The 25,365-nt window shown below is 43.3% G+C and overlaps 2 protein-coding genes across 2 annotated transcripts in view; both read left to right on the top strand.

Annotated features, from left to right (window-relative positions):
* Positions 1 to 147, top strand: part of NKX1-2 (NK1 homeobox 2) — a 3,554-nt gene extending 3,407 nt beyond the window's left edge. Inside the window, 1 exon segment of the mRNA XM_033515863.1 lies at positions 19 to 147. Coding sequence (XP_033371754.1) covers positions 19 to 147 — 129 coding nt within the window.
* An 11,942-nt stretch (positions 148 to 12,089) lies between these two features.
* OAT (ornithine aminotransferase) lies at positions 12,090 to 23,914 on the top strand. The gene is made up of 10 exons (XM_015633761.2): positions 12,090 to 12,241; positions 15,357 to 15,583; positions 16,084 to 16,308; positions 16,434 to 16,529; positions 18,159 to 18,286; positions 19,568 to 19,690; positions 20,334 to 20,462; positions 21,127 to 21,240; positions 21,998 to 22,142; positions 23,037 to 23,914. Exons 2-10 carry the CDS (start codon positions 15,385 to 15,387, stop codon positions 23,195 to 23,197), a joined length of 1,320 nt encoding a protein of 439 aa, XP_015489247.1. The 5' UTR covers positions 12,090 to 12,241; positions 15,357 to 15,384; the 3' UTR covers positions 23,198 to 23,914.
* The last annotated feature ends 1,451 nt before the right edge of the window (positions 23,915 to 25,365 follow it).

Genomic DNA, 25,365 nt, shown 5'->3' with positions numbered 1-25,365 from the left:
GCCGCTCTGCCCTTCCAGACTTTCCCTTCCTACGCCGCCGCCAACGTGCTGGTGCCGCCGGCCGCCCCCTTCCCGCTGGGCGCCGGCCCCTTCGCTCCCTTCCTGGGCCCCGCGTACCTCGGCCCCTTCTACGGCCCGCACCTCTGAGGCGGCAGGGCCGGGGCAGCCCCCGGGAGCCGGGAGCGCACCTCAGCCCTTCTGACCCAGCGGGGAACACCGTCGTCACTTCTGCTGGTTTCGTGGCGATTTGAAGTGTAAGAAAGTTGATTTTTCCTAGGCGTCACGGCAGCATGCTTAACTTTGACACACTGAGAAAAAAACCCCACTGTAACCACTGGATTTTATTAGCACCTTTGAGATGTAATTATAGGTGTTGGAGATGGGAAAAGTAACCCTCTTTACACATGCCTGACACTAATTCCCTGCAGATTCTTCTCCAAGTTCATTGTTAAGATGCTCCTCGTTGCTGTTCGGCTTGCCAGCACACGTCTGAACCCTCGAGGGCTCGGGAGCTGTGGCACTCGTTAGCACTGCTGCGATCCTGATGCTGATGAGGGTGCAGGCGGCCGTGTCGAACCCCAGGGATGCTCGCCAGTGAAGGCGTCCCCAGGCTCTGACTGTGCTCGTGGCACTCTACTGAGCCCCGTTTGACTCACGTTTCTTTATCTGTTTCTAAAAAGCGCCAGTCGCGTTCTTGACACCCTACCTGGAGGAGAGGTTTTGTGTGGGAAGGTGCAGGAAAATGCAGCTCTGTGTCATTGGGAGACAAGAAGGAAATCTGCCTGGTCAGTGGGAATGTGTTCAACTGCTGCTCATGTCCACGGCCTCTCTGCCTTTCCCTGCAGTTCATTCCCAGTGACTTCACAGGTTTTGGATAAGAAGTTTAAAGATCATTCTTTTTACAGAGAACAGTTGTTCTTGTAATAACACAGCATTAGCGCCAAATGAGGCAGAAACGAAAACATAAATCAGAGAAAATGATTACATTATTCATTTCTTTAAAAATGGGGCATTTGTGGTAGAAAGTAAGTAAAACACAGAATTTCCAGCATGCTGAGACCTATTTTCCATAACAGAGAAACACATGCTTTTTCTGGTTTTGCTTTTTGGAGCATTTGTTAGAAGGAAAATCACATTTCATCTTCATCGTTACAAGCACCGGAATGAAAAAGAATTTTAGCTGGGGGCTCATCTGTCCCTGAACGGACGGGAAGTAATTGGTTTAAAAAAATCTGTCTCATGCAGTTTTACAAATGATTACCACACAGTATTCCAGACTGTATCCTCTCTGTCTCTGACAATGCTTTAAAGCACACACTGGCTTTCCAACCAAAAAACTTAGCTCATAAATCCTATCTAGCTCTTGTGTTGGTCTAAATAAAAAGGGTTTTTAAATTATTCCCTGTTCAATTGCTTTTAATTGTACTTGGATGAAGCACTGTCTGCTTTGTGGACTGTTTGCCCACCTGGTGCTGATCTTGATGCTCCCTGCGCTGCATGTCAGTGACTGAGGGTGATAGCTCATCTCCTGTGGGCTGGCTGTGAGGACATGATTGATGGGACAGTCCTCTCTTGCAAAAATCACCCTCGTGACCTCCAGCTTTGCAGGGATCAAGGGTGTGAGAGCCACAAGCCTAAGCCTGGACCAGCTGAAATGACCTGAGGTTGTCTTTCCACAGCAAGAGGAGGTACCCAGTGTCTTCTCAGTGATTTGCAGAGCTATTAACAGAACACAAAGTTCACCTCAGGTCACAGGTTTGGAAGTCATGGCTGCTGTACCAATGTGTTTACTTGGAGGTTAATTTAAGTAACTTTTTAACCCTCATTTAAGTTAGAGTTACAAAAGACAGGGTCATTTTAGCTGCTTGGGGTGCATTCAGAGCTGCCTTCCTTTCTGGCCAGGCAATCAGCAGTCACAAGTGCCTGAGCCATCAGGTCCCACCACTGCTGACCAACTGTGTGTCCACTTCTGGCACTCATGAGCAGTTAAGATGTCAAGCCCTGCAGGGAGGGGAAGACATTTCTGCAGGCTGATCTAGTCCATTTCCTCTGCCTCAAGTTAGGACTAACTAGACCTAAATCCTCATGACTATTCCTGGCCTCCTACTTGTGATTGTCATCGCTGTCCATGCGAAAAACAGGTGTTGATATCACCTTGCTGTCACTCTAAGAGGTTCCCAGAGCATGGTATGGTTGGTTATCCACAGTGTACCCAGATCCCTGGTAAAAGCCAGGCTTGTGCCCTGCTAGGGTCATGTGGGTACTCCCTTTCCTTGAAAAGTGTAAATCATAGCAAAAAACCAGGGAATGCTACAAGTCAGAATAAATAGTATAAATTGTCTTCCTTCCAGATGTGGTTTTTGCTGTTCATAAACCTTTCAAGGCTCTGCTTTGCCAGCAATTTTACCCTTGCCAAAACTGCATTAACTTTAGAGGAAATATCGATTCCTATGCAAGATGCTCTAGCCTTTCCCTTTTCCTATCGGTCTGTTAAGTCACTTCTAGCCCATATTCCCAAAAAACGTTTTCCAGTTATTTCCAGAGACTAGAGCAGTCATGGTCCCCACTTTACAGGACTTGCACCTCTGCATGGCATTGGAAGGGGGATGCACATCAATGGGAATGCAGATTTTGTGGCTCTGATCCCACACCACCAAAGTTTTCCTGGCTAAATGCTTCCAAGCCCCTTGGACAGAGCCTTCCCTCCCTGCTTTGTTGAGTGGGGACTGCTTGGGTGGGTGATTCTCGTTAGGGATGTGGTGACTGGGCACTTACTCCAGCTGAGGTTCCAAGAAGTCCTGGGAGCAGCAATTGCAGTCAAACTTTGCATTGCCCAGATGAGGCCATTTGCACTGCTAACACTTCTAGAAATGCCCCACTGAGTATCCATTATCTCTAACAATTCTAAATAAAGATTTGTGCAATATTTTCAGGCACAGACAGAAATTGACTTTACTCACAGCTGAATATAGATGTTAAAAGGAATCACAAGAAAGTCCTAAGTGTAAAAAGCAAACCATGCATTTATATTAAATTAAAAGGGCTTTGAATTCAAACACTTCAGAGAGAACAGGAAAGTTAGGAGCCTCCCTCATTCCTGGGCAACCTGATCTAGTGGGTGGCATCTCTGCCCATGGCAGGGAGTTGGAACTTGGTGATCTTTAAGACCCCTTCCAACCCAAATAATTCTGTGACTCAGCACCTGACTGTCTGCAGTGAGCAGGCAGCAGCGGCTGGGGGTCAAACTGACCAAACTACTGCCAATTCTGAGTCTGAGAACCACAAAATCACTTTGGAAGCAGACTTCATTTAACCTGATAATGAAACAAGTACGGGGAGGCACACTGTGACATCACAGTCAGGAAAATGTTAGAAATGTCAATTTAATCAGACTTTCAGATCGATACTTAAGGAAAAATATCCACAAGAATTCATGCAGTTGAGTTTGCAAAGTTGGAAGAATACAATGAAAAATTAAATATATGGAGGAATGAAAGATAAAATGTATTTATTGATATGTCAGTGACCAAGCATTTTTCTTGAAGGAAATCAATGTGATTTGTTGTATAATACCTGACTGGAAAATTAAACTAAAGCCTATTTCCTTCCTAGCAACCTCTCTCTTGTTCTCTCTCTCATTATTATTAGAACATGTGTAATAAGACTTGTGCTACCTACACACAGGTTCTTGAGGTGAGAACAGACTCCCCTGTATTCCACCTGCAGATTTTTCCTCATTGAGATCAAGTAGGACCATGGAGAGAGAGCCAGAGATGACTCAGGACAAGGAACAGAGAGAGCTCAGAGGTCTCCTACTCTCCCTGCTTCTGGCAGAGCAGTTCCTTCCGAAGAGATGTGATGATCACCGATTTTTGTGGTCACTGTGGAGCATGTCAGTCTCACCTCCTGGTGGCAGCAGAGGTTTGGAGGCGCAGAGCAGTGTTCTCTGGTGACTCAGGAATGAATCAGAAGCGTTGCTGTGCTCCCAAATACCTCTCGGGAATGGGAGCAAAGTCTGATTTTCAGCAGCTTTACAACTCACAGGCAGACGAGACGTCTAGCAAAATATTTGGTGGGTGACATCCTCCTGAAGAAAAATTGATAATAATGTTCTTGCACCACTAGGCCTGAACATTGCTTTTGTTTTCCAGCTGAAGTCACCTTGATCTTTACAGCACTTTGTTGTCATGGCAAACTCATGTTGTGGGCCCCATTTCTGGTAGTGCACTCAGTAAAAGTTTCTGGGAAGATAATGATGTGTACAACTAATTTATGAGCTGCTTGTTACAGGTTTGCTTTATCCTCTTAGCTGGCATCTTTACCATGCTGTTCACAGGAGCTGTTCTGTGGTGGCTGTGATTCATGGAGCCTGTAGCAGCACTACCACTGCTTTCTACTGTAGCACAAATATTAAACTCCATTTCTCTTAGATTTTCCTCTTCAAACACTGAAAAGTTCCCATGCTGGCTTCTTTCTCTCATCTCTTTTTCTGTGTAATGCCACGGGAAAAATGTCATTAAAAATGTGGCATTCCATGGGGCTTAGGCACGCTGCAACACTGCAGAGACATTTTAGCAGTATTCAAGATCTGTGCTTTTCCACTGAGCAGCCTCTGACAGATTGAAAACACTTTGAATAATACCAGATCTATGTACAAGATCAATATAAATAAAAGATTTCTCTCCTTTCTACACATGCTGATTTATTATAGTAGCTTTGATCATAAACAACCAGTATTGTTAAAAGAAAGATGCCTTAAACAGTCATTAAAAAAAAGAGAGAATATACGAAATTGCATCAACTTTGCAAAATGGGAACCTTCAAAGATGTCAAATTTTGTATCTGTGGGTCTTTAAGGACCTGACACAACAAACTGAGAGTAGGGTGAGGTCAGTTCTGTGATTATGTCCCAACATCCAACACCTCCCATGGTGTTTGTGGGTAGCAATTGGACTGGCAGCCTTTCTTACCCATGGAATTACCCTGCAAAGCACAAACTTTGGTAAATTCAATTGGTAAATTCAAGATTTGCTGCATTTCACTGAAATTGTTCCAGAAGAGCAACTGATGAATCCTAGAACAGTTTGGGTAGGAAAGGACCTTAAAGACCATCTAGTTCCAACACCCCTGCCATGGGCAAGGAACTCTGATAGACAAGCTGAAGTGAGCAAAGAATGAACTAAATTCTTTACCAGTATTTGTCCCTTCTAAGGAACAGGCACTTGATAGTTTAAGAGTAGGCAATTTCTGTCAAGGTCTTGCTGAAGATTCCTTCCTTTTGGCAGTATGCCTTCCCTATTTCCACATCTCAAAGTGTGTGATTTTTGAAAACAATTATGATAAAGAAATTGTCTTGAAACAATGGATTGCAAGCAAATTTCTTTGTCCTAAAATGTATCAAGAAACCCTTTATTTTTTTTGAATTATCTAATATTCTAGAAAAATCTGAGGATCATTTAAAGTCCTGACTGGGGACGTGCAGGAAGTGCCAGCACATCATTCTGGGGTAATGACAAGTGACAGGTGATGCAATAGGTCACCTTGCTGATCTTTCACCTCAGTGATGCCCAGTTAAAGCCTGACCTGGGGCATTATGTAACTTGTCCAGTGTCTGACCACAGCAGCCCTGAGGTCAGAGCTGAGTGCTCACCATTTAGCAAGGTTGGCAATCCTGGTGGCAGCAATGTCAAACTCTGCAACAGCAGGGCCAGTGGGGATGTGTCATGCTGGAATTTTGAGAAGTTTCCCAGCTCCTGAGATAAAGCATATCCAGATGTTCAGTGCTCAATCCTGAGATTAACCAAATTGACAAGGTATTTATTCTTATTACCCAGTTAGAAGTATTTATGTTCGTGTTCTGTGTGCTCTCAGAGCTGCCATCTGGGTCAGATTTTCAAAGTCAGGAGAGCATGTAAAGGAGTTTTTCCAGAAATCATCATTCTGATAAAACCCAAGAATGAAGATTGGAAGTTAGGAAGCATCAGGTCCTCAGGATCCAAATCAAAATACATTTATTGAAGGAAGAAGCAAGGTCACATCCAAGGCACTTGAATGCCTGAAATTTAAACCAAGTCTCACTTTTTTCTTTGGATTTTATTTTAACATTTGTGAGTTTTATGCTATATAATTCCAGTCATAAAACTCTGTCTTGGGAAAGCCAAAAAAAGGTTATTTTTCCCAAGTCTTTGCTAGTATGATTCCAAGGAATGTGATGCTCACCAGAAATGTGTGTAGAAAGGCTCATTAAATTAACTACAAGTCCAAGAAATGAAAGAGCTTCTAATTCACCTTTAGGTTCCAAACAGAAATAAAATGTCTCACCCCATTTTGTGGAAGACTCTGGATGAAGGTATTGTTGAGCTGCAGTGGAAAAAAACAGTTCAAAATAAGTTCAAACATGGGGAGCAAAGCTTGAGAGAAGACAGCGATTTAAATTCCTTTGATTCTGTAATTCAGTTATCCATGCTGTCATCTAACAGAGTATCACAGAAATCTTTGTAAAATAAGCCAACATACAAATCAGGGAGGATAAGTATGAACTATAGCTCAAGGTTGATATTGCAAAAGAAATATCAGCTCTAAGGGTTGTTTGTGGTGCTTTAAGCTGGGTTAACTAACACCCATCCAATAAAACAGAATTATTTTAAGGGGGCTGTGCTATGCTTTGCCAAACTATCTTGAAAGATATGAGCTAAAAAAGAAATCCCTAAGTGGACTTGAGAGGCAGATCTGCTTTGCATGCATTACAATTTGTTGCCGCACTGTTCTGACACACTGCACTGTGAAATATTCTAGCTGTGCTGCAGGAAAGGCTAAGGTTTCTTGTCCTGCAAGATATGTCTTAATGTAGAGTTCTACTGTCAGTAAATAACCAGAATAACACAATCATGGGCCATGGAAAGCCGTTTTTCTATATAAAGCACCATAAACAATCCAATAATCCTACCCTGTGCCTGAGGGTGTTGTCCAAACGTTCTTTGAGCTCTGTCAGGCTGGGGGCTCTGCCCACAGTCCCAGGGAGCCTGTTCAGGGCCTGACCACCCTCTGGGGGAAGAACCTTTCCCTTGTATCCAGTGTAAACCTGCCCTGACACAGCCCTGGCCGTTCCCTCGTTCCTGTCCCTGGTAACAGAGAGCAGGGATCAGTGCTGCTCGTCCTCTACCCATCATGAGGAAGCTGTAGGGTGTTAGGAGGTCTCTCCTCAGTCTCTTCTTCTCCAGACTGAACAAACCAAGTGACCTCAGCTGCCACTTGTACAGTCTCTCTCCAGACCCTTCACCATCTCCATAGCTTCCTTAGGTCACTTTCCAGCAGCTTTATATCCTTCATTGTCAGACTGCAACTGAAGGCTGAGTTCCCCAGGACAATGTTAACTGTGAGGTTTGCCTTCAAACCTGCCTTTGGCTCAGAGAAGTGCCTATTTTTCATTTTTGCTGGGTGGCAGCAGAGTTTCGACAGGAGGAGAAAGGGTGAAGCCTATCTTGTGGCTTTGCTACGGGTGGGAAGAGAGCTGGGACTGTCCTTGTGCCAGCTCTGTAGATGTGTGCTGGTTTTAGGTAATGATGAACTTGCACCTTGAGCCTCCTGGCTTGGGTGAACTCCAGCCTGTGCCCTGAGGTGAGGAACTGTCCCATGCCATTGAAGAACTGCTGCCATGGGGCAAAACATCAGCTCTTGAGGAACACTGGATGTTTCCTGCAGTGTTCCTAAGACAGTGTTAAACTTGAGTGAGGGTCCTGCAATCCTGCCTTGGCACCAGTGCTTGAGCTGCTCCCACAAGCAGCAGGTGAATCCCTAGCACATGTTTGTGCAGCAAATCAGACACACAATTCCCTGTTATTTACTCTACCTCTAAATAACCACAATAAGTGGGATGCAATTCCTCAGTCTCTTCACATGCCTAATTCCCAACGACTTCAATGAGCATTTCTGCCAGAGACAGAGCTGTGGAATTACTCCTAACAACTGGCATGACTTAACTTGTTCCTTCTTATAACTTTATGGTTTACTTACATGTCAAATTGTATTTTCTGGATTAGGAGAATGAATATAATAACCCTCTTTCTTCAAGTAGGTCAGAGTTTCCCTCTTTTCTGCAGGGCAAATTACTGTAAAATGTGAACATTTCATGGATTCCCTTTTCCATATTTTGGTTACTGTCATGTGGAGTCTTTTAGGTATCTACAGGTAACAAAATAATACACATTAAGCTTCTGCTTTCCCTTTTTTATTCACATAAAATATTTCATCTAGCTGAGAGCAATTCCTCCAAGATCTACAGTAATAACTGCTACTGTGCACAATGTGAGTGGTTTAAAATTCCAACTTGATAGTTTTTAAAGAAGAAAAGAGGATATTTTCTGTGTCTTGATAAGAAATACCAAAAAGAAAGGAGGAAAGAAAGCAGGCCATGACACTGATCCTACATAAAACTGATCAGGTTTAAATTAAACAGAGCTTTGAATGCACTTTCTCTCAGGTCTTGTTTAACCAGATTCCAGTTTGAGAGTTATTTCATATTTATAATTTTTAATCTCAGAAACAGTTTGTATCAGCTTTAAAAAATACATTTACATGTAGTATCTGTGCATTCCACATCTTACAGAATGCAAAAGCAAGCAAGTCTTTTCTTGCTTGAGGGTTGCTTGTTTGTTTATTTGCTTGTTTTTGAATCTCCACCCTCCAGACAGGAATCTGCTGTTTTCCTGCATGTCTGGCTTCTGAAATCACCTCTTGGGGCAGTTTGTCTGCAGCTCCATGAGGCAGAGCTGAACCCAAGATTCAGCACTTCAATTGATCTTGGTTGCCTTTAGTTTGCATTCTTTACGTTTTCAGATGTGTTTTACCCTTATATGATAGGTGCTATTTAATCCTTTGGACAAATTTTGTTCTTTCTATATTTTTCTGCTTATTGTGAAAAGAACATGGTTGGATAAATCCAAACCAATTTGGAGATGAGCTTAAGAATAAGAGTATTTAAAGGAGGTAAAAGGCAGCTCTTGAGTTGAGTCTATGAAAGATGAAAGGGATGTAGCTCCCAGCATGTTATTTTTGTGGTTAGATAGGTAGAGAGCATCATTAGCATGACCTGAGATAACAGAAAAGTGACCTGCCATGCTAATGAAATGTCAGAGAGAAAAACAATCTAACCTTAAAGCAACATTTCTTACCTGGGAAAATCCCATTGATCTCATGGATTGCAAATTCTGTGAGGCTAATTAAGAAATGTGAGTATGCAACAAACAAAATTATGTGATTTTTTTCCTAACACCAGAGATTGCAGAACATGGCTTGGACTGGAAGGGACATTAAAGATCGTCCACTTTGAAACACCCCTGCCATGGGCAGGGACATCTTCCACTGTCCCAGGTTGCTCCAAGCCCCATCCAACTTGGCCTTGGACACTTCCAGGGATCCAGGGGCAGCCACAGCTGCTCTGGGCACCTGTGCCAGGGCCTCACCACCCTCATAAGGAGGAATTTCTTCCTGATATCCAATCTAGACCTACTCTCTGGCACTGGGAAGCCATTCCTTTGTCCTGTCCCTCCAGGCCCTTGTCCAAAGTCTCTCTCCATCTTTCTTGTCAGCTCCCTTGAGGTACTGGAAGGCCTCATTTAGGTCACCCCAGAACTTCTCAAGGATGAGCAATCCAAATTCTCTCAGCCTTTCCTCACAGCAGAGCAGCTCCATCCCTCTGATCAACTTGGTAGTCTCCTCTGGACTTGTTCCAGCAAGTTCTTGTCCTTCCCATGCTGGGGATGGAGCCAGATGCAGAACTCCAGGTGGGATCTCACCAGAGTAGCATAGAGAAGCAGAATGAACTGGGACAATATGTAATACTCTAAGCAGAGAGGTCATTGCTTATTCTCAGCCTTAAAATTTAATGCTTTTCACAAAAAAAATCATAACTTCAACTAGAAATAAAGGGGTTCCAATAGCTCCTGGATAATAACTGTCTCTGGACTTAAGAAACTGGGCACGGTACAACTGTGTATTCATTCAGCAGTCATGACTCTGAAATGTATTTTGCAATTTAGCACCTAAGGCACAACTTTTGGTGCTTTATGAACTCATCTTTGGCAGCAGATGCAGGGCACTGTTTGCTGGCAGAATTGGGCTAGTAGGAGACACAAACATATTAGCAAATTGAGCCTAACTCTCTGTGTGTTTATAAAGAACTCAACATCATCCGTTCTCCTCCCAGCCCTCGCTGCATCAAGCTGACTGCACATTGGGAAAATTTTCTCCAAAGGCATAAGCAGTGCTGCCCCCTGACATCCAAGGTTTGAGCAATTTGGTTAGAAGATATGACAAAGTTCAGGAATATTTTCAAATGGTTTGCTTTAGTGAGGCGAAGCTATGCAAATTCTTTGTGTGTCAACTAGGATATCATGTTTTCTTTGTGGAAGAAAGAAATTATTTTCCAGCATTGATAAATTTGTCAGGATGATTTATGGACAAAGGGCAAGAGGCACCCAAAAGTTACCACTGCTAAGACTGAGGGGTTTTTTGGTTTACTTGGTTTGTTTTTTGGGTTTTTTTTGGGCTGTTTTTTTGTTACTCTTCCTAGTGAGATGGACACGATAAAAAGTGAAATACTGTTTGTTTTCTTCTGTACTCTGCTCTTGTGAGATCCCACCTGGAGTGCTGCAGCAAGCCCAGAGGAGGGCACAGCAAAGATGGAAAACTTCTATGAGTAAAGGCTGGTAGAATTTGAATTGTTCAGCCTGGAGAAGAGAAGGCTCTGGGGAGACCTTGGAGCCCCTTCCAGTGCCTAAAGAAGCTCCAGAAGAGCTGGAGAAGGACCTGGGACAAGGGATGGAGGGACAGAAAAAGGGGATGGCTTCCCACTGCCAGAGGACAGGGTTAGATGGGATATTGGGAAGGAATTGTTCCCTGGCAGGGTGGGCAGGCCCTGGCACAGGGTTCCCAGAGCAGCTGTGGCTGTCCCTGGATCCAGGGAAGTGTCCAAGCCTGGGACAGTGGAAGATGTCCCTGCCCATGGCAGCAAATGGAACTGGATGAGTTTTAAGGTCTTTTCCAACCCAAACCAGTCTATGATATTTTTGGATAAAACCAGAATGCATTTATGAATCACACCTCACAGTTCCCCTTAAACGTCCAGATCTTGTGGTTACAAAACGTTCTCCAGGTGTAATTTAACCCGGGGAAAGGTCGGGGTTGTGCTGGCTCGTTCTGGCCTGTCCCTGCTCACCTGCTGGTCCCAGCTCCAAGCTCCTGCTCCGAGCACACCGGGCCCTCCTGGAGCTCACTCCCCCCCATTCCCTCCCTCTCCCCCAAGGCAGCAGAGCCTGAAGTTCGGGCTTCCATCAATGCCCTTCCATGTGGAGAAGGGCAAGGCTTGGGTACGTGGAATGGACCGTGACAGACTGGGGAGGAGATTGGTGCGTGTGTGCAAAAACACCTGGCACAGGAACTCCGTGAGAAACCCCTTAGCAACCTCAGTGAACCCCTGGCTGTTATTTCGAATTATTTTATTTTAGCCATATGTTAAAAGATTGGAAGAAAGCTCATGCACATCTTTTGGAAAGAGAAAGGTCAGGGCTGAGCACACACAGAGCACTTATACATCCCTGGGGATCCTGCAGTCGCCAGCGGAGTTACCACCACAATCCCACACACTTCCCATTCCCAGGAATGTTTTCCCAATTCCTCTCATTTTTTTGTCCCTTTTCTACAGTGACTTCCTCGAGGGCCCAAGTGCGGATGAGCGATGACAGCGGCGGGAGGCGCTGGGCCGGAGGGGTTCCTCCCGTCAGGCTGTGTGTGGGGTTCTGTGGTTACAAAGATTGCTCCCAAGACTAATTCGGCAGACGGGAGACGAGCCCGCAGCCTGAGGGACGGGGATGCCGGTGTGAGGGATGGGGGAAGGCGGTGAGGAAAGGGGAACGGGACGAGCCGGTCTGAGGGCCGGGGGGATGCGGCGGGCGGGGCCCGCGGGTACCGCCCCTGAGGGCCGCGGTGGGCGGGGCCCCGGCTCGAGGGCGTCCACCTATGGGGAGCCCCTTCGCCAAGGGGAAGTGCCGAAGAACGGGGGCGGTGGCTGCCAATCAGCTCCGACAGCCAATCGTCAGGCGTAATTTTGGTGACGTCAGCAGGGAGGGGGCGGGGCAAGGAGCTGTTACGGTGGCCCGCGGCCGCATCCGCCTCTCATCCGCGGGCTCCGGCACCGGCAGCACCTCTGGCACCTGCGGCCGCTCCGCACCTCCAGCAGCACCAGGTACGGCCCGTCCGGTCCTCGGGGGCCCTTTCTGCCCCTCTCCGGGCCAGCGTGCCCCGGTTCTGTCCCGCCGCAGCCGGCCCCGTCGGCAAGGCCCTGGGAGCGCTGTCGCTGTGCGGGGAGCGGGGGAGGTGACAGCCCGTCCCTTCCTCTGTGCCTGTGTCAGCCCCGCCAGGCGATGCCACATCCTTGCCTTTGCAGTGTCTTTGACCGTGGCCTTGGCGGGGAGATGGTGAGCTGGATCTGGCATTTCACCGCTGGGTTTATTGCTTTTCCTATTTTTTGTTTGTTTGTTTGTTTGCTTTGCTGGAGAAAAGAAGGCTTAGAGGGGACCTTGTCCCTTTCTACAGCTCCCTGAAAGGGGACTGTAGCCAGGTAGGGATCGGGCTGTTCTCCCAGGTAACAAGTGACAGGACGAGAGCAAACAGGCTCAAGCTGTTCCAGAAGAGGAAATACCAGGAGGAAATTCTTCACAGAAAGGGTGATTAGACATTGGAAGGAGCTGCCCAGGGAGGTTTGGAGTCCCCATCCCTGGAGGTGTCCAAGGAAGGCTGGGATGTGGCACTCAGGGCTCTGGGCTGGGAACAAGGTGGGCATCGGGCACAGGCTGGACTCGGTGATCTCAGAGGTCTTTTCCAGCCTCGGTGATTCTGTGATTCTGCAATTCTTGTCTGCCAGCCTAGGTCCTGAGCAAGTTCCTGCACACGTAGCTTGGCATGTCCACACTGATGTCCCCCTGTGTGTCCCCTAGAGCCTTCACCCCTTTGATTCAGCTGGTGGAGGCTGCAGTGTGGCACCGATTCCTCTCTGCTCTATCAACATGAACCTGAGTGTTTTCATGCACTTGACAATATCCCCCATTTACCTTGGGGTGTTTTTCAGTGTCAGGTACATACAACCATTCAATTTACCTGTGCAGTCTGCAGACTGCTGTCTGGATAATCTTGCTCAACAGCTGAGCAAAGCTGTTCAAGTGTTTTACAGCTGTGTTTTGAGTGGTTTTTCTGTTCTGATGCAAGACCTCTTCCAGTTGGTGTAATTCCCTGGCTTCTGATTCCCGTACTGCCTGCTACAGTGCACATTCATATTTCTCACAGTTGGTAATGAGCTTGATTTTATTTCATTTTGTTTGCTTGGGTTTTTTTCCATATTTATTATTCCTCCTTTTTCCTGATATTTCCGTTCATCTTGTTTTGCTGATCATCAACCCCAAATTTTCCCCTTCCTTTTAACTCCAGATTCATCTGTAATTCTCAGCTTTATTCAACTTTTCTCCATGTAATCTTCCACACCTTGGCTAAAGTGATGTGGCCTCACTAGCACAGTTTTCAGGGCAATTCCCTTTATGGAGGAAAAAGCCCTTTTAAAAAAACTGATGAATATTTTCCAATATGCAAGAAGTAAAACAACAACCTCAAACTGGGGATCTGTGATCCTTCTTGCAGGGAGGTACCTCTGATATAGAGCAGATAAGCATTTAACTTCTTTGTACCTTTCAATTCAGGAATGTCTGGAAAATCTCCAAAATACAGCAACTTGTGATAGAATTAGCTGTTCTGCCATGGAGGTGTGCCAGGGGCCAGGATGTCACAGGCCAATTACATTTTAGGGGTTGAGCAGGTTGAAATTTTGAGTCATCAATTTTTTTTCTCGCACAGAGAAGTATTTGTCTTTTTTGTTTGCAAAATCCTTGAGTAACAATCTTGAAAAGTATTAACACAAAGGGCTAATCTTTAACAGCTGGAAACATGCCCAGAGTTGTGCAGTATTCATCTCTTGCTGGAATGGAGAATACTGACTCTTCCTAAACACTTAGATGTTGGTAGATGGAGAACAAAGTCTTGGCTTTGGTTAGAAGAGAGGAGCAGCAAAGTAATACCTGAGGAGTCTGCTGAAAGAAATACCTCTCTGTTCAAGGCAACACATTCAGGGTGTGGATTTTTTCCAAAATAAATTTGGGATAAATCCATGACTTAATACTTCTGTCTTCTGCAAACAGCCTGAAATAACAGCACCCTTGTGTAAGCCATCCTTGCATCCTCCTGTTGGTATTTAATAAATGTATTTTTGGTAGGTTTTGCAGACTGCTTCTGTTAGGTGGTGCAGCAGTGTCCAGGCTGCTCAGCTCTTCACTTTGCTGGGGAGTGTGCTACAGGGAGGCTGCATTTGATAAGCAGAGCACTTGTTGTGATCTGTGATCCTCCTCTGGGGATTAAACCTTTTGCCAGTTTTGCAAGTGTGATGTTCTGTGAGACCAGAAACCTGAGCTTTGGGAACTCTTGGCTCTCTGCTGTTCCCTGCTGTGGGAAGAGCTTCCTGAAACAGCTTTTCAAGTGCCAACTCACTCCCTCTTCTCTGGGAAGTATCTTTATATCCACTGAGGTGCAGGCATGGAGAAGAAATCAAAGTGCATTTGCCTCACGAAATCCTACTCTCAGGTTATCCCTAGATGGAGACAATACAAGGTTTTGTATTCAGGGGAAATTGCTGGGAAAGTAGAGTGCTCTAATGATCATTAATATCTGACATATTCTTACTTTCCATCTATATTTTGATCACAGAATGGTTTGGGTTGGAAGGGACTTTAAAGCCCATCCAGTGGCACTGCCTGCCATGAGCAGGGACATCTTCCATTATCCCAGATTGCTCCAAACCCCATCCAACCTGGCCTTGGACACTTCCAGGGATAGCCAATATCATGGAAGTTTGTAACATGATTTGTCTGATGACAATCTGGTAGAAAATGGGCATTTCAATAGAACAAGAAATTTGATGAGCTTAACTTTCTTACTGTAGTTTTCTATTAGTAAATCAGAATTTAAGGCACAGTGAAAAAGAAACACTTACAGGAAGAATGATGTAACTAGTTCACAGACTTGCTGAGTCACACAGTTTAGTTTTCTTTCTGTTTCTGTAAGTGCAGAGAGTAGAAAAAAATCACTTGTTTGATGTTAATCCCACATTAACTTATACTTCATATAAGCTTTCTTGGCTGAATTGCAAAATAGTTGAGGAACCTGTAATCTTGGCAGTAAACCACTTCAATCGTGTCAGACATTTCTTCTGAAGTGTTCTTAGTGCTAATTATTAACTTGCTTTATTTTTTTCCCTCCAGATCTGTATCAGAACTCCTGAAGTCCATCATGCTTTCCAAGCTAACCCGCTCCCAGAACCTTGCTGTTCTCTGCCGAGGCCTTCATTCCTCACTGAGCTCTGCTACCTCAGTTGCTCCTAAAAAAACCATTCAGGGGCCTCTCTCATCTGATTTAATCTTTGAACGTGAGGCAAAATATGGTGCCCACAACTATCACCCTCTGCCTGTTGCTCTGGAAAGAGGAAAAGGTATTTTATTTAGCTTTTTCCTGGAGGTTGTAAGTGGGGTGTGTCTGTGTAGGGTGAATAAGATCATGGTAGAATGATTTTGATCTGATTGATTTCTCAATCTTTGTTGGGTTGTTTTTTATTTGGGTGGGATTGAGATCACTGATGAAATAAAATCAGCTAATGGTGGATTAGAGAGGTGGATCATTATGCATAAGGAGACCTGAAAAAATTGTGGTGCCTCTAAAATGATTTAAAGTATTGATAATTTCCAGAATAACTCAGCAGGAAACTTTTCAAGCAACTTAATTTCTTCATTTTTTTCTGTTACCTTGTGTGGAGAGGTTTAATATTAATGTGAACATGAAAGGGTGCACTGGAACCCTCTCTAAGTCCTTGTGGCTTTTCATATATTATCACTTAATTTAAATTTACTCTGGCCTTTAATTATGTTTGAGGATTCTTTTTTTGTCTTGTGTCTTCTTTTATTTTGTGTACTGATCACAGGTTTGTTTTCCCAGGTGTTTATGTGTGGGATGTTGAAGGTAGAAAATATTTTGACTTTCTGAGTGCTTACAGTGCTGTTAACCAAGGCCACTGTCACCCAAAGATCGTGGATGCTCTGAAAGCCCAGTCTGAAAAACTGACCCTGACATCCAGGGCATTCTATAATGATGTCCTTGGGGAATATGAGGAGCTTGTCACCAAAATGTTCAATTATAACAAAGTTCTTCCAATGAACACAGGTAAAGAAATATTTTGTTTCAATTTTGTTCTTGTCCCTGAGATTTGGAGGTTGTGTAACATTTTCTGCTGCACTGATGGCCTGTTTCATGTGTAAGACTGATAATGGTGCTGTTTTATGTTTTAGGAGTGGAAGCTGGAGAAACTGCCTGTAAACTGGCTCGGAAATGGGCCTACACTGTGAAAGGAATTCCAAAATACAAAGCTAAAATCATTTTTGCAGGTATGTAAAGTGTGTGTTATGAGTTGAGGACTTGAGGATCTGGACACTGGGTTACTGGGAGGCAGCCTGAAGTCACAGGGAAAGAACATCCATGCTCTTTTAATCACTTAAAATGCAGTGCTTTTTATTCCTGACTTGTTCCTACATACCTCTTTTGTGGATTAACTCCTCAAACTGGTGTCACTTCTCTCATAGATTACACAGTAGAGTTAAGCTGTCCTCTTGGTTTCACTTACAGGGCTTTTGTCCTGCATTCTCCAGGCTTTCCAGAAATTGGCATTAACCCAGTAAAGTCATACTGGAGCATTGATCATATAATAAAAGTAAAAGCAACATTGCTAAAGTAAATAATGAACCTTTATTCTCTGCTGGGATATTTCTTTCCTTTACCTGCCTGCCCTGCTTGGCTCTGTAACTTCAAGGAGAAGTTACCAGGCCCTGAAGAGACTTCTTTTTTTTTAAACAAAAAAATTTTAAAAAAATATAAAATTAAAAAATTATTATATTTAGTATTCTTTGGTTACAGATAAAGCAATTTTGTCAATACTAGTTTTGTTTAATGGTTCTGTATTTTAGAAAACCTTCCAGAATAAAGTTTACTATTTAAATACTGACTTTTTTTTTTGTAGCTGCAGATACTATTTTTAACTTTTGGTATATATAGTAGCTATAAATGTCATTAGGCAGCATTTATGAATTGCTATGCATACTTGAATTTTGCTTTATGGTTTCTGGAAATTAATAGAGTATTTTTTGTTTGTTTGTTTTTTTAATTTCTTCTGGGAATTCTTTCAACAAATATTTCTCCTTTTTTCTCTTCTCTATACATTTAATTTTGCTTTTCAGACAACTTTTAGTAAGTTTTTTCTCATTTTGATAAAGGGGATATGCTCCCCATTTTGGCAGAAAAAAAGCTCTTTTGCATAACTAAGAAATGACCTTGGACATCTTGGACATCATTTTAAAGAGCTTAACACAGACTCTGCTTGATTGTGAGCTGTGAAAGCATTGAACCCTTAGTCTTATTAGCACCTTATTATTAATTAGTGAGTCTCTTGTTGCAGCTGAATATTAAAATGAGGATATGGTTGTTTTGGTAATGGACATGTTGGCTCCTGGACATTTTAACTGATGTTTCTAAACAAAATAGTGCAAATCACAATATTTTTAGTTATGTAAAGAGGTTCATCTGGAACTTTGAAATGCACAGAATTTTATTTTCTGATTTGGGCTTATTGACAGCTTTATTTTTAGTACTTAAATTATTAATGGTGTTTCTTTTCCCCCTACATTTTATTGGTAATAATTGCATTAAAGTTGAACATTATCAATAAAAAGATGTTATTTGAGTTATTTTCAATTTTCCAGACTATTAATGAGACTTAAGGAAATTATTTTGTACACTTGTCAGGTCTTAGAGTATAATTTTCTTTTGGTTTTTAATATGTGCTTTTGATACAGCAACAGACTGTATTTATAGCATCAATACAAAATGCTGACAATTAGGAGGATGCTAATATCTTGTTAGATAACCCTTAAAATACATCACCAAGTGGAAAGTGTGATGTCCTTTAGAATGTTCTGGCTTTTGGTCAGTTTTGTAACAATTTCTCCCCCTTTTTTTTCCAGCTGGCAACTTCTGGGGCAGGACAATGTCAGCCATCTCCAGTTCTACTGACCCATCCAGCTATGATGGCTTTGGACCCTTTATGCCAGGATTTGAAGTGATCCCATACAATGATCTACCAGCTCTTGAGGTATTTGACAATTTCTTGTTCTCTTGCATGAGTAATTTTACAATATTTTGCTCTTTGGTAAATAGCAAGGAAAATCAGAAGTTTATAGTTTGAAACATGTGCTTTGACATTAAGGTATCTGTAAGTAGATGTAGATAAGGAATGTGTTTGTTATAATTACGTATAGAAAATGTAGGTAAATTCTGCTTTGGTTTTGATTTTTAGTTTTGCTTTAGGATATGAAAGGTAAACTACATGATCTGTTTAATTTCCCAGCCACCTGGTCTAGTGGAAATGTCGCTGCCCATGGCAAGAAGTGGGATGGGATGAGCTTTAAGGTCCCTTCCCACCCAAACCATCCTGTGATTCTAAGACTAGAATTCACTGCAGTTGCAAATATTTATTTTCAATTTCGTAGCATCCTTAAAACCATGCCAGGCTGCTGTTTCACTTTCACTAGCTCCTGAAATGGTAGTGATTCCCAGTATTTCCCTGTTTTATCTGAGATTAATCCTGTCAAGCTGTTGGGGAGGGCTGACCTTGATTGGGCACCATTTCTGTGAGTAAAAATCTCTGTACCTGTTGGGCCTGCAAGTGATTGGGCTTTGGAGATTGAGGGATTATAGGACAGAGCTGCTTTTCTTCTTGGAGCTGGGTTAGGGGACACAAAGGTCTCTCAGTGGGTTATAGCTGCAGTGTGGAAAAGCTTGTTCAGGTTTGAACCTTCATCAGGCTGCCCATGGTGAAAGGCCTGCAAGTATTAATGCCTTCATTAGAGCTGAATTCATGTGGGGCAATGCTGAGAAAAGCTGTAGTAAATTCCTGCTGGGAATCACTAGATCTGCTGTGCCTCATGGATTTCTAAAACTTTTTGAACTTGATAGTGCAGGAATGTACCTGTGGACTTTGCTTTAAGGTAAAATTGTTCTGGAGGGGCTCCATGCTTTTTCTGTTTAAGGGAAGAGTTGAGCAATTGTTTGTAGTGTATGAACTAATATGAAGCTGAGGATATTTCTGAGGTGATTTCTGAACTTATCTGATAAACTGCTTGTCTGGGTTTGCAGTTTGCAAGGTTTGTACCTTCCCAAGCAAGCACAGCAGCTGATTTTACCTTGCCAACAGTGACAAAGCATTGGAACTGCAGTGGCACTCAGAGACAGCTGCCTGACAGGAATGCTGCTCTCATCCTTTGAGGAAGAACATCAGGGCTAGAATCAGGTTCTGCTATGTGTATTTTCTGTATTTGACCTGTGTAAAAGCTTTCTCTTTTTGTCTCTCCTCTCCCTGTGCCCAACATTGCAGCGGGCCCTGCAAGACCCCAACGTGGCAGCTTTCATGGTGGAACCGATTCAAGGGGAAGCAGGTGTGATTGTTCCTGACAAAGGCTATCTCACAGGAGTGAGGGACCTCTGCACAAAACACAATGTGAGAATTCACTGTAACATTCAACACTACACACTGTGTTTACTGGTGTAACTTGTAAGGTCAGCCTTCTAGGCAAGGCCTAGAACTTTATATACTAGTTAGTAATTCCCTTTTCTTTCAGTGGAATAATGCAGGGATACCTCTTGTGTTTCCTGGTAATGCCTGACTAAAAAGCACTTCTTAGCAGTGCACATTTTTCACTGTTTCTTACTATTGTCACTGATTTAAGTTTCTAATTACTATTCTTCAACTGGATTTACTTTCAATTAATTTAACTTCTAATTTCTTTTCCGTATTGTAAGTTTCCAGTTACCTTGGCTATCCAGGACCTTTGTTGCTGATGTGCATAACTGCTACCAAGAACTAGTAACAATAATGGGTCACAGAATGAAACACTGAGGAAAATGGTTATCAGGGATCTCTGACTTAAAAATCAGTGCTCTCTGTTGCAATAGAATTCAGATTCCTAATTTGTAAGTGCTACTCATAATTCTTTTCATATCTTCAAAGGAAGACATTGACATATTATTAATAAAGATGTCTTCGTTATTGCTGTGATACCTCAAAAAAAAATTGTGTTGTTGGAACTGGGTTAGGAATGAAAGTAATTCCCTGTTCTGTTTGGATCTTTTTCTCTTTAAAGGTTCTGTTTATTGCTGATGAAATACAGACTGGTTTAGCCAGAACAGGGAAAATGCTGGCTGTTGACCATGAAAATGTGAGACCTGATATAATTCTTCTTGGAAAGGCCCTTTCTGGTGGCTTATACCCTGTGAGTACCACAGAAATACCAATGTTCTAAAGTAATGTCAAAGTACTCAAACATTTGTTGAATAATGTTGGGTTTTTTTCCTTAGTCATCAACACTAAAAATCTGCCAGTTGGAAGAACAATAAATCTGATGTTTGTTGTACTTGGAAATTATTGTTTGCAAGACTAACTATGATTTATGACCAGACAGTCCAACTTGAGAGAGACATAATAAAATAATGAAATACCTAATACTACCTTTTATAGTTGAACAACTGATATTATTTCATTTGTCTGGCATGCCTGCATGGCTGATTTTATCCTCTTGGAGTGACTTAAATTCCTGCTGATTAGGCTGGAAATTACAATGCCTTGAACTATTTTGGCCAACTGACAGGATTTCTGAGTTAAATCAAATATTGAAGCTTAAACTCTTGAAATAATATTCAATTTGGAGAAATTCCCCTCAGCTGTGATTGAAAGTTGTGTTACCACTCTAGCTAAGTGTATTTAAGGGATTAATTATGGGATTGTCAGCTCTGCTATTCTGTACACAGTGCTGGGAATGTAAATGTAATTTATCACCATGGGCTGAAAATTTCCTGAGCTCTGAGAGGAAAGTTTGCTTCAGAGATATTAAAGCTTTCTGTTCCAAATATGTGAATTTTCCACCCTTCCCATTTTAGGTCTCAGCAGTGCTGTGTGATGATGAAGTTATGCTGACCATCAAACCTGGTGAACATGGATCCACATATGGAGGAAATCCATTAGCTTGCCGTGTGGCAATGGCAGCACTGGAGGTTTGTGTGTGGAGATAGAGATCTGGAATCTAAATTAAAAAGGGTCTCATGATCTTTGCCTAAATAAATTATATTTTTCATGCTATGAGTAAAAATCTAGCTTTAAATTGGTGGTGGTTATCTGTAGATAATAAAACAAATTTTAGATTTTTTTATTGGAAATGTGTCCCACTTTCTATGTTCTTATGATCTTAATATCTTAAACGTGAAAATAAGATTTATCTAGGGGAAGTTTCAAAGAAATTATGTAGATTTGGTCAAATACCTTCACTAATTTCATGATAACAGTTTGAAATCGGCTTATTTTACTCTATCAGCAGAAACTGCTGCTCTGTGAGCTTGAGAGCAAGTATGGATCTCAAACAGAAACTACAACATCCTGTCCAGAAGGTGCAATTCAATTATTTTGTGATTGCTTAATTGACTCCAGTGATGCAGGTCACACAGAGAACCTCATCACTACCCAGTACTCAGACTTGGACAGATTAAGAGCCTTGAGAGGTTTACTGTTTACTTGCAAATAACAGCAAACAAAGAGCAGTTAATTCAGAATAAAATTTCAAAGACACTGTTGTTTCTTGTAGACGTGAATGAGTGAAGGCTCAATACCAACCTGCTGGGACTTGCAGCCTGTGCAGGGACACTGTGGCTTCAACAGCTTTTGTGTCTCAGCAGGTTCAGTGTCATTATCCATCCTTCCCCATGTACATAAAAATGCAGTGCCCTTCAACTGATTGTAGATCTGACTTCTCTTTAGGTAATTGAAGAGGAAAATCTGGCAAAAAATGCAGAAATAATGGGTAATCTGCTAAGAAGTGAGCTCATGAAGACTCCATCTAATATTGTAACTGCTGTAAGAGGAAAAGGACTCTTAAATGCAATCGTAATCCGGGAAACCAAAGGTGAGGAAACAAAATCAACTACACAAACACAGCATGGGGAAGTATTTTTCAACTTAGATTGTAAGTAGGGGATGGCATGTAGACATGATGTTTATGTTCAGAACATGGCTATAGCACTGTAGTACCCACTGAAAATTGATTTAGGTTACTGTGTGACATTAAAAATAGGGTTTTTTAACTAAGAAAAGCCAAACAATTGTTTTTGAAAGTATTTGAACTCTTTTATGATTTGATAATGTTCCAACCTGATGGTGAATCTGCATCCCAACAAATACCTTTACCTTTCCTCTTTGGAAAAAACTGTCCACATCTGGAACACCAGTTCCTGTCAGATTATGGGAGCATTGGCTGGGATTATTGTTTTCAGAAGAGTTGGAAGAGTACAATGAATACAGGAGGTTACAATGAAGAAGAAAATTAATGATGGAGAACAAGTTTCTAGGGAGTAACACCTTGAATTATATCAGAAATCTGAATATCAATATATTTGATCAAGGGATAAAGTGCTGCAGGAAGGTGGTGTCATTGTCCACGATGAGGAAATGTTATATAACCATAACCTTGTCTAAGTCCTGTGCACGTGTCCTTACCTCCTCTTCACATGGTTCAGCTTTTAAGATTTATTTTAAAGTCTGAGTGCCAGACAAGCACTGAGCTGTGAAGGAGCAGAACTCTGTGTGCTGAGGCAAAGCAGTGAGGCAAAGGGCAGCTCTGGAGCAGCGTCACTGCAGATTCCGGAGAGCCGCTCCGAGTGACCTCTCCCTTTGTGACCACCCTGCATCACCTCTCTGCCAGCTGGCAAACAGCACCACGTGCTGCAGGTGTGACACCTCTTCTGCTGTGCTGGGCATGTCCTCAATGTGCTGTTGATGTTCTGCCTCCCTCTCTTCGCAGACTACGACGCCTGGAAGGTGTGTCTGCGGCTCCGCGATAACGGGCTCCTGGCCAAGCCCACGCACGGCGACATCATCCGCCTGGCCCCGCCACTCGTCATCAAGGAGGATGAAATCAGAGAATCCATTGAAATCATTCACAAGACCATCCTGTCTTTCTGAAAACATGGCTCTTGCAGTCTGCCTGCTGACTGGTTCAAGAGGGAGTGTTGAAATGTGTGTGATGAAGGCCTGCTCTTGAAGCAAGCATCTCTCATTCCTTTTATCTAAGAGGACTTGACTATTCAAACATAGCTGTATCTTTAAGTTATAATGGCTCTGTAGAAAATACAGAATGATTTTGAAGACTTTCCAGCCTTGTAATACTTGGAAATAAAGTTCTGTATGTCCTGATCATCTAAGTTGAAATATTTGAGGGGAGATACATATCAATTATAAGTCTTGGCCAAAGTTTGAAGTATGATTTATATATATATATATATATATATATATATATTTTAGGTTGCCTTGCACTCTCATATCACTCTGCAAAATATTGCATTTGGCAATTTTTGCCACTCAGCAAGATGTCTGTAGGATGGAAGCACTTATCATTGTGGGTGAATTTGTGTTTTTCACGTGCAGCTTGAAAAAAAATTCTAATGCTGAATGTTTGACAAACTGGGTGTTATGCTGGTGAACTCGAGAAGCATCGAGCTGTGTTCTGTGTATACAATATTTTGATTGTATGACAAGAGATGCTGTTTTCAAGCCTGGTCTCAGTGTTTGGCTTTACAATCTTGTAAAATAGATCTGAACATTTAGATCTGTTTTTACTGTTATAAAACTTTCTATCATCTGGGTGTTTATATTAAAACATGTTTTGCATTGAAAAAAATACATTCATGTGCAATGAAAATACTTTGAGTCTTCAAAAAGAGCAAACCTCATAGCAACTTGTAAGTTTTTAATTTCTCTTAGCTGGTTTTTGCTGAACTAAACCCTGATTCATCACGCAGTGCAAAATGTTCCCTTTGCTGAGCACAGGGGTTAAATACAGTCACATGCTCACACTGTGAAGTGGTAAATAATTCTTTGGGATTTGGAAGGCACCTTCATTCCTGGCAGTGACCCAGTGCGGTGGCTGGAGTGACAGAACATTTTCCCTCCCATGCTTTGGGTAGCACAGAACGATGTGTCAGCTGTGGCTGAAGTGAGGCTGAGCTCCACTTGGAAAAGCCTCGTTAAGGCGGCAGTGGGATTGTTACCCTTAGGGACAGCAGCAATGGCTGCGGATAAGGCAGAGGAAGCCGTCGGGGTCGGGAGCAGCAACCCCTTGGATAGCGGAGGGGTGGGAAGGTGTCGGAGGGGGAGCGTGGGCTGAGGGGGCCGGGAAGGCTGTGCCCCCCGGGAGGGCCGGGCGGGCTGTGAGGACCGGGCGGGCTGTGAGGACTGGGCGGGCCGGGAGGGCCGGGCGGACTCTGAGGGCCGGGCGGGCTGTGAGGGCTGTGAGGGCCGGGAGGGCCCGGAGCCCGCCCAGGGCCGCGGCCAATGGGGACACTGCGGGGCGGGCACAAAGGGCAGTTGGCCATAAAGGGAGGCTGCGTTGCTCTGAACCTTCCAGAAGCCCTCGCGGCGTCCGTCGCGGTGCCCTGTGCCGGTGTTCCGCAGGGCTTCTCCGGCTCCTCTGTGGATACCGGCCTCGGGCAGGGTGCTTTTCCGCACATGACGGATCAGATAAAAGCTGCAGCAAAGTGTTGCCGAAGAAGTTGGGCGTTTCTGAAAGCGGGGCTTACAAGGGCAAGGAGAGAAAAACCTGAGAGAAGACAGAGTAAACAGCACTAGCTGGAGAACTTTCAGAGGCGCAAAAGGCGAACCTCCAAAACCCCCGTGACAGCACAAAAGTTCAGTTTTAGAGGTAAAAGGCAGGCAGGGATGAAGGACATGCTGGGTGTGTTCCCCTACTCCTGCTGTGCTGCTGTTTGCCCAATTGCCAAGAGGGGCTGTAGGGCAGAAGATTCCATTCTGTGTTTTAGTGCTGCTCTGTCGTCGCTGTCAGCAAATGCCCTGCCACGTGTGTGTCCTGTGTGTCCTGCCCCTCAGGGGGCAGAGTATTACTTTGCTCTCTGCAACAGCCATATACATGCCTAAAGTCTGTGGTTGTTCTTGTTTCAGTTCTTACTCCTTTCCTGGTTAAAATTCACTTTCTTTTCCCTGAGAGGAGCAGTTTTCTAGAGCCCTTGCTGCTCTGCAATTCCCTGCTCCCCCATGCCCTCACTAATGCTGGGAAGAGCCAGTTGAGGTCACAGGGTTTGGGTGCTGTATTGTGGTTTATGCCCAGTATTGTGGAG

This window comes from Parus major, chromosome 6 (genome assembly GCF_001522545.3).
Source record: "Parus major isolate Abel chromosome 6, Parus_major1.1, whole genome shotgun sequence".
Classification (NCBI taxonomy): domain Eukaryota; kingdom Metazoa; phylum Chordata; class Aves; order Passeriformes; family Paridae; genus Parus; species Parus major.
Note: the sequence above shows the minus strand (reverse complement) of the source record. Positions and strands in the feature narration are given on the sequence as shown.